Source organism: Sphaeramia orbicularis, chromosome 17 (genome assembly GCF_902148855.1).
Source record: "Sphaeramia orbicularis chromosome 17, fSphaOr1.1, whole genome shotgun sequence".
Taxonomy (NCBI): domain Eukaryota; kingdom Metazoa; phylum Chordata; class Actinopteri; order Kurtiformes; family Apogonidae; genus Sphaeramia; species Sphaeramia orbicularis.
In genome coordinates, this window is record NC_043973.1 from 23,969,077 (window position 1) to 23,981,983 (window position 12,907).

General features: G+C 37.7%; 1 protein-coding gene across 8 annotated transcripts in view; it reads right to left on the bottom strand.

Annotated features, from left to right (window-relative positions):
• Positions 1-12,907, bottom strand: part of kif1ab (kinesin family member 1Ab) — a 41,751-nt gene that overhangs the window by 11,693 nt on the left and 17,151 nt on the right. For 3 of the 8 annotated variants that reach the window (XM_030159376.1, XM_030159373.1, XM_030159378.1), the window contains 22 exons: positions 12,690-12,870; positions 12,503-12,575; positions 12,312-12,402; positions 11,459-11,607; positions 10,281-10,459; positions 9,141-9,278; positions 8,918-9,036; positions 7,031-7,116; positions 6,427-6,562; positions 5,031-5,214; positions 4,495-4,585; positions 3,411-3,529; positions 3,241-3,296; positions 2,592-2,700; positions 2,406-2,472; positions 2,163-2,247; positions 1,963-2,068; positions 1,691-1,714; positions 1,435-1,549; positions 1,210-1,343; positions 1,034-1,095; positions 183-328 (listed from right to left, as the gene is read on the bottom strand). In XM_030159376.1, the coding sequence (XP_030015236.1) occupies positions 183-328; positions 1,034-1,095; positions 1,210-1,343; positions 1,435-1,549; positions 1,691-1,714; positions 1,963-2,068; positions 2,163-2,247; positions 2,406-2,472; positions 2,592-2,700; positions 3,241-3,296; positions 3,411-3,529; positions 4,495-4,585; positions 5,031-5,214; positions 6,427-6,562; positions 7,031-7,116; positions 8,918-9,036; positions 9,141-9,278; positions 10,281-10,459; positions 11,459-11,607; positions 12,312-12,402; positions 12,503-12,575; positions 12,690-12,870 (2,450 nt within the window). Of the gene's footprint in view, positions 1-182; positions 329-1,033; positions 1,096-1,209; positions 1,344-1,434; positions 1,550-1,690; positions 1,715-1,962; positions 2,069-2,162; positions 2,248-2,405; positions 2,473-2,591; positions 2,701-3,240; positions 3,297-3,410; positions 3,530-4,494; positions 4,586-5,030; positions 5,242-6,426; positions 6,563-7,030; positions 7,117-8,917; positions 9,037-9,140; positions 9,279-10,280; positions 10,460-11,458; positions 11,608-12,311; positions 12,403-12,502; positions 12,576-12,689; positions 12,871-12,907 lie in introns of all 8 variants that reach the window. The other 5 variants (XM_030159375.1, XM_030159372.1, XM_030159377.1 and 2 more) reach the window with 3 other exon arrangements.

The following is a 12,907-nucleotide window of genomic DNA, read 5'->3' on the forward strand; positions in this document are numbered from 1 at the left end:
TTTTATAACATGAAAATGACTCAGTACAAAGTACAGAGTTGTTGATCAATCGTCATTTAAAATGACATAAAAATTGCATGAAATCGGATCTGATTGTTCAGACTAAAGTTACAATTAAAAAGATCGGTTCTGAATCTGATTCAGGACCATGGATGTGGACCAGATCAGACTTGAAAACTGACCTCCTGCAGTAAACTGAGTTTCTCCAGCTCCCACTGGTGGTCGAGGATGAGGCTGTCACTGCGGGGCCTCCATCCAGCCAGGTTCTCCTCTCCTCGGACGTACGCCACAGAGGTGTCCAGCACACGTCTGCGGCGACGCTGCATTCCTGAGGAAGACACAAAAAAAGAACTCTTGTAAGAAAAAAACCCTTTTTGGCAAAACCTCTGAAACCTGATGAAAGCATAGGGCATGGGTCAATTAGACCAAATTTGGAGCAGATCCATAGAAAGGGGCAAATCCTGGACATGATTTTCACTTTGAGAGCTTAAAGGTGGGATAGGAGATATTTTCCTGGAGCATTTTTTACTATATTGCTTAAAATCCAGCTCACACCCTGATGGCAACCAATTAGTGGAGGAGAATGAATGAGGTATGCATTCATGGACGGGGGCGACAAGCATTGCGCGTTCTGGTACTCTGGAGGCATGGCTTTGGGGGGAAGTCTGAAATAAAGAGGTTTGGACTTTTGAATTGTGTATTTTCAAAATGTAACTTGCTCGAATCATTTTTCCAGGATCTCCTACCGCACCTTTAATTCAAGGTTCAAGATACAATATTCAGTGTATCTTTATTATCCCTTTATAACAACTAAGTAGCAAGTCCACCACCAACAACAAATATTAACACAATTACACTTACACGGTGTCATTTACAAGGCTAAAAGCAACAGGAACAAATGACTTTCTTTCTGTTCTGTATCAAACCAGACTGTATTTGTCTAAGTTAAGAGTCTGTGTCTATACTGTGGAATGAAAAGACAGCAGTTCTAGTTTTTAATCATTATTCTATGTACATCGTCTTCAGTTCTCACCTGGACTGCCATTGTCGGCCACGTGGCAGAGAGTGACCTCATAGACTCCTGTGACACGGTTACTGAGAAAAAAATAGAAACAAACTGATTATAAATGATTTTACTTTGGTGTGAAAGCAGTTGTGTCCTCACTTAAGAGCAAGAGAATCAGACTAGATGAATCCGTCCGTCTGTACCTCTCAGATGGCCTGAAGCAGCCGGTGCTGAAGAGGTTTCTGATGGAGCGGGAGGCTGGAAGCTTGGTGTCCCGGGAGTAAAACACCATGCAGAAATCTTTGGTGATCACCGTTGGCTGAGTGCAGTTCTCCATCTAGTTCAAAAATATGTAATGCGATCAAATCAGAACCATAGTGTTTTAGTTAGAGGGCAGCTTAAGTTCTCTCAGAATCCTTCTTCAGTACCTCTAGGTAAGCAGAGAGGGTGATGTAGATCTTTTCCCCATAGGGAGTGACTCTGTTCAGGAGGAGAGAGTTGTGCATGGAGCTGTCCCATGCCGCCTCAAATCGGTAGAAAGTTCTGCAGCATTAAAAACAAAATCATCATCTATATGAACCTTCTTAAAAGTTATAACCTCATGAAAAGCCTGTGAGGAAGCAATCATTGAGTTGTGAGAGAAAGTAATTAAAATGATAGAAAAAAAAATGATTGTCTTTATACCTATGGTCAACTCCCAAGGAGACGCTGCCATTAATGAAGGATAAAGAGAAACAAGAGATGAGTTAGAAAACTTTTAACTGTAGCTGTTAAAAGCTCAAATTTAGCAAACAGAAGTGATCTATGCGAACTGCAAAATGAAGCAAAATTGCGTGTGATTATAAAAAGCTGTTTATGTTTCTATGTAATGAAAAAAACTAGTTTTCTAATAAAAGCAGTGAATATACAGAAAAATAATATTATTGAGTAAATTAAAATCAGCCCGTGTCACATACTTGTCGTCATGTTTTGGCCAAAAATATCCAGAAGACAGGATGTTGAGAGACAGGATGTTTGGATCTACGATAGTCTCATCAGCCTCTGGAGTGTTTCGAATACGACCTGACGACAAACAGGATGCAGAAGTGAGATCAGTCAGGTGATAAATGACACTGATTTGGCCAAAAATGCTTTTAAAGGCTGGCTCATTACTCACCGATAACCAGCTCCTTCACCTCCTTCCACTCAATATCGTTTCCGGTTTCATGAGCAATGGTAACTGTAATCCTCCGCTGAATGCCCTGTGGAGGTTTGTTAAAGTTTAGTTACTGATTGCATTGCAGGTACATCATCATATGTGGCTACTGAAGTTGTGTAACTACAACATATGCAACAATTATTAGAATTAAATAAAAAAAAAAATAAAATAAAAAAATAGATCAAGCAACTGATGCCAGACCTGATGTAACAGGAACGTCCCGTGGCAGGGCATCCCCCCTCGGTGGTCAACAACAGCTGGGATGTAGCTGTGGAGGGGAAAATAAACCCCACATTGACTGACAATACTTCATATATTTTAATATATCAACGCAACCTGTCAAAACCAGCACCAAGAAATATAATCTCTGCATATGTGGCCACTCACTCTCCATTTGCCTCCAGCTCACAGATCTCAAAGAAAACCATGAGGTCATATTTGGCGTGACAAGGCCCGGCGGTGGAGCGGGTCAGGGTGCTGAGTTTAGTGGCGGGGACTGAAAGAAAGTGAAGAGTTAGAAGTAAATACGGTATTTAAGTGGAATCATAAAGACACATGATGGTATACAGAACTGGGCTGACATGCAAATCATTTAAACTGCAATTATTAGAGAGTAATAATTTCATTTATCACTTAATAATTATAAAAAGGTTTATTTTAATATTTAGCACAGCTGATCTGGAAAATATGAAGATTCTTCTTATTTTTTATAACATCTGAGTTTCAGATTTCTTTTCCATTTCTGCATTACTTTCAGTTCAGTTTGTCAGCCGAAAAATTCACCAATCTTATTTTTAGGGGGAATTTTATAACTAAAATAACTATCAATTAATGACTTGAGTCATTAATGATTAAATCAACCAATACAGTTTTGTTTCATTTGAAATAAATAACACATAACTTAACAATAATTTCTAATTGTCATAGATGAATATAACCTAAAAATTCAAAGGACAGGTTTGCATAATTTTTAAGTTTGGGAGTATCATGAAAAAATACTAATCATGTTATGTGCAGTATATATATTTTTACACACCTGGTTTGGATAAAGGCATCACTCTGGGGAACTGTCTCCTCGAAGGCCTAAGTGGACTAGACACAATGACAAAGAAAACGTGAATATTTAATTTAGAGGAAATTTCCATCCACCACTATTGAATAATCACTACTCCTCATGTGGTGAAAAGTTGTTGCATTCTTCCTGACCTGATCAGGTCTTTGCAGAGCGGAGGGAATGGTTGTTTCTGATAGTGACCGAACACCTCGAAGACGATGGGCTGAGTCTTGATGTACTCCACAAATGACTTGGTCACTTCCACTGTGATCTAACAGTCAAGAGAAGGGATATTTACACATGAAGTAGTCAGTATGAGTCATAAATATTCAGTCTCAGCAGTAGTGGTCCTTCAGGGACAGCAAGGCCTTATCTGCCTGCCTAAAGAATCACAATCACGGACCTACATTTAGACTCTACATTTGTATATTTGTTCCATGAAGATGTATCAAATCATTCCCAACAGTCTGGGTTTTTTTTAATATTTCATAGCTTTTTCTCTTGGTTGCACTGCTTCCAGTAGTGTCTGTGTATGTTAGAGCATTTGTCCAATCATATTTCAGCCATCATCTGTTGCCGGGTGAATACAGATCTGCCTTGAGGCCTTCAGAAACAACAGTGCAGTCTCTGGAGCTGAAAATAAATGGAATGAGCATATTGCTTTAACATGTTAGAGTTCATGTTGGCCACACGGGGTCGACCTAGCAGGCGTATAATAACATCTGCGTCACAAACAGCATACTAATCAGAGCAATACTGGGTAGCAACCATATCTGCAGCTCCTTGCATATGCTAAAATAACATGGTTTAGATTTAACAGGTGTTTTCCCAGCACACAATGGCAGACAGAGAAGAAATGGATTTGGCCACAGACACAGTAAAAAATGAGCTGTAGTTTAGGCGATTACAATGCATTTCTTTAACATTTTTTAATGATTTTGTCATTTTATTAATGATTTTGCTTGAAATAATGTCTATGGTGTGCTTGTTTTAGTGAAAGGTGTTGCTGTAACATGCTGAGTTGTGTTAATTGTTTCTTGCTTTAGCACTTGGCATTCATTTTTGCAATGTGTAATACCTGTCTGTGATGCAACGCCCTGTTATATTGCATTTTTCTCTATAGTATTGATATTAAATGGTGGATTGAGCCAGGTAGAACACCACTGAAAGCCTAGATGTGAAATACACGTCCCACCTCTGTATCTCAGGTTACTGTTCGGTATATTTGGTGCTTACATTTTGTACATGGTAGAAGCCCAGAGGTGGTCCTCTGCCTGTGTTCTTCAGCGGTTCAGTGGAGAAAGCTTCATCATGACGATGGATGAAGCTGAAATGACAGAAGTTGAAGATTTTGATATATTCCTCAGTATGTTTTCCAGAAAATGTCAGGAAATGGTGAAAAATATTGATTAGTGTATTAAAAGCACATGATGATTTCCTCAAAGGTCATGTTTAGTTCAGAGTCCTTACATATTGAATTTACATTTATAAAGATTCAAGAAACCAGAAAATATTTTAAATTAAGGAAGTGCAGTCAGAGAATGTTAGTCTTTTTTCTGTAAAAAAAAAAAAAAGTCAAACAGATTACCTGATTATAATAGTTAACATCAGCTTATCTATATGCATACATTACCTGTTAAATATCACTTACTGCCTCTGAGAAGTTTTGTTAAAATCAGAATTACATCTTATATGAGCTGTGGACATAGAATATTATTCACAAGATTTTGTTGGAGAAATTAAATACTGTTGTTGTGTGACACTTGACTCACTTGAACTGGCAGAAGATGTCAGCGTACTCTGCAGAGATACTGGACGCCTGCAGGACTGTGACCCTGAAGGTGAATGTGCTGCCGATCTTCAGGTGGGACAGAGCTTTCTCGGGGGACAGATCCAGAGGAAGGTCCAGACCTAAACCTAAGGTCTTCACAGGGCTGTTTGGAGCCTCCTGAGTGGCTTCAAGACAAATAAGACGTTTGGTGTCTTTGTAAAATTATTATTCTACCACTGAAATGGAGAATTATTCCCACACTTCATCTAGTTTAAGATGTACAGGGTGGAGAAATAATATTTACTTTGTGGATTTCTCACCTAGATTTCAACTGATGTACATCCTCTCAACTTAAAGCTGTAATATTTACAATTTCTGCATAAAATGATCTGAAAACAACAAAGCTTCAGATATTTTGTTTACCTATCCTCTTGCATTATATTACAGCTTGCAACAACGTTAATCCATTAAGCATCAAAGTCACAATATTGCAACAAGCAACATAACTGAATAAAACAGACCATAGCTCCAAATAGAGCTGCCAAATCTTGTTACCACCTCCCACCAATGAATGGCTGACATGTGCCCCTTCAGTCCTAACACCATTTCAGGGCATGTTTCTATTCAAAGTGAAGAAGAAAATCCAGTTTAAAAGGTGTGGTCCCAAGCTGGTTTAGTAAGTAAATAAATAAAGTTTGTATAGTTTTAGTTTTGACAGATAAGGACAGACTTGGCTACTCTGCTGCTTGGCTAAAAAGCAGCTAAAACTTACTGTATTTTACTTTTCACTAATGTTTAAGTTCATTTATTTTAAGGATAAGATGACAAAAAAATCAAAAACACAAGAAAACTTAAATATGTTCACAATTCAATTTTACTAAAAGTTACACAATCCAATATGGTCGCCGCCTTGTCGCGTCACACTATGTAAATTAGATGAGTACATTTACTCCTATCATAAACTTTGTGTCTTACCAAATATTTTTCTCTTTACAGTATGCCTTTATCTCTAACCACTTCCAAACTAAAGCTTTTTGAAATCTTGATATCAAAATTGAATTTTTTTTTTTTTTTTTTTTTTTTTTTTTAAACTCCAACACCTAAAGGCTTAAAATTCAGTGAAATATGTCATTTTAGTCAATATTTAACTACTGTTATTGTAGTTTTAAGATTTTGTTGTACAGGATAACACTAATCCCTTTACTTTTAAAAACAGTGTTTTTTGCTAAGTGTATTCCATCTCTGTTACAAATACACAATGTTTTATTATGACATACTCTAGTTTTACATTCTCATGAGTCCTCACTGTCACAAACACAATTTTTCACATTCAAGTTGTTTCATCTTTACTAAGCTACTATTCACACATTAGTCATATTTTTAAGCTCTCGTCTCACCTGCACAGGTGTTGTTGTTGACTTCATCTGCAGATATTCCCATCTCAGCGTTCTGTCCTTCTCCCTCGACGATTCGCAGCTCCTCTTGAGAGGTGTTGGAGTGCGACAGACCACCAGGGCACGACTCCGTCTGGAACTGAAACAGGGAATCAGACCATCAGCTTTGTCCTCAGTTACACTTGACATTACCAACCAAAGCATATTGTATCTCAACACTTTTTTCCACTCTTTTCTTAAATGATAAGTGTTACAACCCTGACACTATGTCTGACTTTGATTTGTTGTTGAGGGGAAAAAGAGCTCCAGGGTAACACAATGGTAAGGTTTTTTTTTTCTTCTTCCTTCCTTTGTCTTTTCCCCACCCCTTCATTTAAATTCTTATACAGCGCAAATTATAATTTTAATTGATTCTGTTGGTTTTGTTACTGTTTGTTTGTTCTTGTTAAATAGAGAAAAGGAACATGTCTGCTAGAGAACAAAAACCTTTTCAACTACAAACTAGAACTGATGGTTTTTCATGTGTTTGTTCACCTAGTTGTTTCCTCTGTATGTTCACCACTTAGTCTCATCATATTGCAATGATGTAAAAATAACCTGAACGTACCTTTTCAAACTGTTTATCTTCAAATGAGATCTTGGCAGTGCCTGACTGCCTCACACCAGAACCATAATCAGGAGCCTCTTCATCAGCTGCAAATGAGACAAAATGAGGACAAGCTGCTAAACCACAGTGTCATAATTATTGCTCATATACATAATGAAAAACAGAAAAATCACTTTAAACAAATGGAATTAGAATTAGAACAGAGGTAAAAGGCCCATATAATAATGAGAGCTGTGAGCAGGAAATGAACAATTAATCACTAACATCCTTAACACACAGATCCACGACTGTATGAGACAGTGGATACCTGTTGAAATGAATATTGAAGTGAAATTATGACTGTAAGCACACAGATATGTTTTTAAAGAGAGGAAGAAAATATAAGATTGTTCTTATTTCTGTTCCTTTTCATTCAAAATGTGCACATGTTAAAGCCAAATTTATTTTTCTGTGTCTTTCTCTTATTTTATGAATGAAATAAACTAAACTTAAATGACGGTAATAAAGACATACATGAAGATAAAACTGAAAACCAAATCCAAAGTAACTCAAATCATGTTTTTCTGACCTATGCAAAGAAAGATTTAACCCCTCAAGACTGATGAGCATGGGCATAAAAATCCAAAATTTCTTTGTGGAAAAAAAAGAAAGAAAAATGTACTATTTTATGGGTGAAAACAGCTCAACTTCCTGTTTCTAAATCTTCTTGAGCCTTCACACCTCAATGATGATGTAAAGTCATCTTTACGCAATGAAATGTGTATTTAAAAAAATCAATATTACTGTCTCTAATCAGAGGTTTGGAGTTCGTCTGAGTTAGTCTTGTGATTCTTTGTTATACACACGTCACTGAACTCCTATCACACATGCATATTGTACATTCACACACTTAACCCCATGGTCTCAGCCTGTTTATGACTTTTCAGAGCAGTGTAGTGGGTAGAGTTAAAACAGGGGTATAGTTACGCTTAAACACTTTACTAAAAAAAAAAAAAAATTAAATCCAGTGCTAAATACACACTAACCATTAGCTACCAGTAAAGCCAAGTTCTGCCAATACGATACCTTCTAACATCTGCTTAGATCAGGGGTGTCAAACTCATTTTAGTTCAGAGGCCAGATTCAGCTAAATTTGATCTGCAGTGGGCCAAACCAATGTTATAATAACATAATAATATATAAATAATGTCACCTCCAAACTTTTCTCTATGTTTTAGAGCGAAAAAAGTAAATTTACATTATGAAAAGTTTGCATCTACAAACTATCCTTTCAAAAGATGTGAATAGCATAAACAAACTGAAAAAATAAGTGTAATTTTAAAAATATTCTGCCTCAGTTTATCATTTATACATGTACATTATAACTTACAGATCACAGTGGATCTACAAAGACACAAAATATTAAAATAATACTTACTTCTCTTAAGAAATTTCAGGTTATTCACATTTTTTTTTGCAGAATTATACTTTGTTTTAGTGGGAATACATGAAAAAATTTACATTTACAAAGAGAAACATTTGAAGCTGACATTATTTATATGTTATTATGATAGTATTTTATCAAATGCTGCCCACTTTAGATTGAATTATTATGAATGTGGAACCTGAACTAAAAGGACTGTTAATATTTTGGTGTTATTTTTGCCTTTCACAAACTCATCCCAAGGGCCGGATTGGACCCTTTGGCAGGCCGGATTTGGCCCCCGGGCCGCATGTTTGACGCCTATGGCTGAGATGAACCATCCATAATCTGTCCCTCTTTATGATAGATATTTTTTATACTAGACAATAATGAGAAGACACAAGAGCACAGAGAGGGAAATGACATGCAACAAAACAACAAATCCTTCTTCCACTGAACTCTGTGGTTCATGTAGTCAGTAGTACCTGAGATGGCCTGCACAGCCACTCTGAGGAAGCCTTTCACTTCTCCTTTTTCACTGACGATGGCCACACGATGCACCAAAGGCACCGGGTACAGCAGGTTACTCAGATACACAAAAGCCCTGAGGAACAACAGAGCAGGGTAGAGCTTTTAACAAACCTATATTATCCAAAACGGAATCATATTCTAACTCAGAATAGCTGTTTTTGTCTGACTGTGACTGACCTGCCGACCAGGCGGAACCAGGGGAAGCGGTCGTAGAAGGGGTCTCCTCCTGTGAGGGCGTGGTCACAGTCCTCCACTGCACTGCTGGGCAGCTCAGCAGCTCGATCGTACATTTCCCTCATCAGGTCCAGCCTCTGCCTGCAGGGGGCAGCATGCAAACAACAAAAGCAGTAAGGGTCTGCATACAAATGGATCAAAACAGGGGCAAAACGCATGTGAGGGGCAGATAAGGTCCCAAAGATAAGGCTCAAAGGGTGATATTAATGTTTCTCTAATATGTAGTTTAGAACAAACTCATGATAAGATTCATTGTCATTTAATCATGTTCATGTGCATCTCTCACTGTTTTTAAGCAAAACTTGGAACAAATTTTAGTTGACTGTTGCACCTGTTGAGTATTTGTCTTTTACATGTCTCACTGTCATTGTTGTAAAGTATTTATTTATTAACTATTTGTTTTTGTAATTGTTTAACCTTGTTTTTACTTTTTACTTTTAGCCTCCTCACCCCCTTCCCCTCAAGGAGCCATTGCTCTTTGATCAGGCTGCATTTGTAAATAAGAATCTGTTCTTAATTGCTTGCCTGGGTAAATAAAGGTCAAATAAATAAAATAAATAAAATGCTTTGTTTATTTTTATTTTTTTTGAACAAATGGATTAATCCCAGAGAAAATGTAATTGTAATGTTTTAAACAGTGTTTGATTTTACTAATCTATTGAGCAACCAAAATCCAAAACAGTATTAAAGTCACAAAACAAAGAAAACCAGCGAAATCTCACATTTGTGAAGCTGAAACCAGCATTTGAGCATTTTTGCTTTAAACAGTTTACTGACTATCGAAGTGGGAGCAGCTTAATTTTGGATTAATAGACTCATTTTGATCTATTAATCCTAACAGTTATTAACCTCCATAACTCCACCACATGAACGGATTAATAGTTAAAATAAATCTGCCTATCATTAGTATAGCACATGATGTTGGATTTTTCTATCTCTATGGTGTATTTTACAGGTTTTTGAATACCAGTCATATTTGTGTATAAATGTGTTTGTTCTTCTTATTCTTAATTTTAAATATCCATACAGATCTGTGGTTCATGTAGGAATGTGTTTCAGGTCTTTTAAAAAACAGCCTGTTACCTGAGTTTCTCCAGAGTCCAGTAATGTGTGGCTCCATTCTTTTGATCCTGTACTTCAACTGCTACAATCGTCCGTGGGAAAGGTCGTCTCTCCCTCTCTTTGGCCACACTGGGGGGCAGCAGGTCGGGGGGTAGTGGAGAGTAGAGAGTGTCTGTCAACAGGACGAACTGGAACTGAACCTGTGGACGACATGAGAATAAAACGTGAAACACAGTGTCAAGAACCTTCAACAGAGTATGATCCGCTGACTGGACTCAAACACTGTGAGGCTCCAAGGGTTTGAAAAGCAGCCAAATGATACCTGTTTATGTGCATAAACCTTTTATTAACTGGATAGTTAAACAGACTGACTAAGACAGCAGGTCTTAATGCACAATTTGGATTTTTTGGTGAAATCTGATTTTTTTTGTGTGCTCATTAAATGCAACTTCTACCAGTTTTGAGTTTGAACTGAATGTGACCCTGAAGTGGCCCGCATGACCATGCAGGCACGCACCGTGTTTACGGAAGTAAATATGTTTTTTCCACTGCTCCTCCACCTGGGATGCAGAATTGTGACATTTGTCGCATTTCAATGACATTAAAGTCGGATAAATGTGATCTAGCAGTTCAGACTGGAGTTACATTGCAGAATATCGGATATGTATCAGATTTAGGACCACATATGAAAGTGGCCTGGGTCAGATTGGAAAAAATTGGATTTGTGCTGTTCAAACTGTCTTTAACAAATCGGATACAGGTCACGTCTGGGTAAAAAAAAATCAGATTTGGCCACATTTGCCTGCAGTCTGAATGTAGCCTTAGTTTCTTCATGTAATGTCTCACAGCTGTACATTACTGTCATGTCCAGACTAATAATGATTTTTAAAGAGACTCAAACAGATACAAATGTAATTAAATTCACTAAAGTCAATAGCCACTGGCAGACACTTCACTGCCACTAGTCTGGACTGAAGAGCCGACCGTTCATCACATCACAATCACATAAAAATAAAAAGGTATTCTAACAGCAACTACTGCTAACAGCAACAACAGACAACTTCAGACGTTTTGTTAGTCGTTAAAATTCACATACAGATTAAACAATACATGAAACATGATGCATGAAAACATAGACACATTCATGTATCATATCAGGTTTCAAGTGCTAAATGACGAAAATGTTTTTAATATCTCACCTTCTTCTTCAGCTCGACACTGATAGCATTGGCTTCTTTAAGAAAGATGGCGTTGCCCCACAGAAGGTCCCTAAGAGAGGTGAACTGGTAGAAACGCCACTTTCGGAAAGCCCACAGAGCCAGCTCAGTCTCACGTTTGGTCCATGGGACTGGAGGGTTAGAAACAGGAAAGGTGAGTACTCTTTAAAGCAGTGGTTTCCAGCCTTTTTTGGCTCGTGACCCCATTGTAATGTCACAAATTTCTGGCGACCCCAGACATTCAAAACGGAGACATTTTTTTGCTAAAATTAATTTGTTTTTGATCATGTAATAGTTTGTTATACTATGTTGCAAATAAACGTTAATTTCAGACAACATTTAGTCTATATAATGTAGATTATTATGGACGGAGGCAGAAAAGCCAGGTGTAGATTACTGCACAAAGGGAGAATTTTATTTTCCTTGGTCAGGATATGTACAGTCAGTCCAGTTTGCATTTGCAAGGCTGACAATTAACACTGAACAAACAATAACTCAAACTATGAATTATGAAAGAGCTGCAGCATCTGAAACCGACCACAATGAACATTTGAAAGATAAACAGTACCACAGTGCTTCAGTTTCAGACTCACAGTTTGTCATGTCTTTTATGTATTGGGATTGTCTCTCTCAACTCACCATATATTTTTTATTAATATGGTTTTTTTTAAATTTTTTAATCATTACTAGAAATTTCAGGCAACCCCATTTGAATTCCAGGCAACCCCACATGGGGTCCCAACCCCAAGGATGAAAAACACTGCTTTAAAGGGATACAGTGAAAACAGACAGCTGCCTCCTCAATATAAAAGATGAGGTTCAAAGCTACACTGACCTTCCTCTTCAGGCTCCTCCTCTTCCTCTGGTGACTCCAGGTATCGAGAATCCACTTGTTTCTGAAGTGCTTCCAGTTTACTCTCATAGTCCTATGAGCAAACAAATCAAACAGTGAGCTCATGCTGCTTTTTCTTACCAGTAATTAAAGGAATCGTCTTCTTAGATGTTATTAAATATTGTTCCTCTCACCAGTCTCTGCTGTTCCAGCAGGTTACTGGCTTCTTCTCTTTCTTTTCTGTACTGATCCTCAAGCTCCTGAAGTCTGAAGGGCAATATGATTTATTTTTAGTCTGTGTCAATATTCTGTTCTTATAATAACAGAAAATGTCAAGTAGGAATAACAATCTTCATAAATTTAATATCCCTTCCCACACACCTCTGCTCCATCTCCTGTTTCATGTCGATGCCTTGTTTCTCCAGCAGCTCCCTCTGAGCGAAGGCCCAGTCCACAGGCTCCACCGGCGTCTCAGCACACGGCGTCCTCTCACGCTCCAGCCGAGCCTGCTCAGGGTCGTTGAAACGGAACACGTGGCTCTTGCCCATAATGATACGGTTTCCTTTAAAAACAGACAAACAACATAAATGTTTACTGAA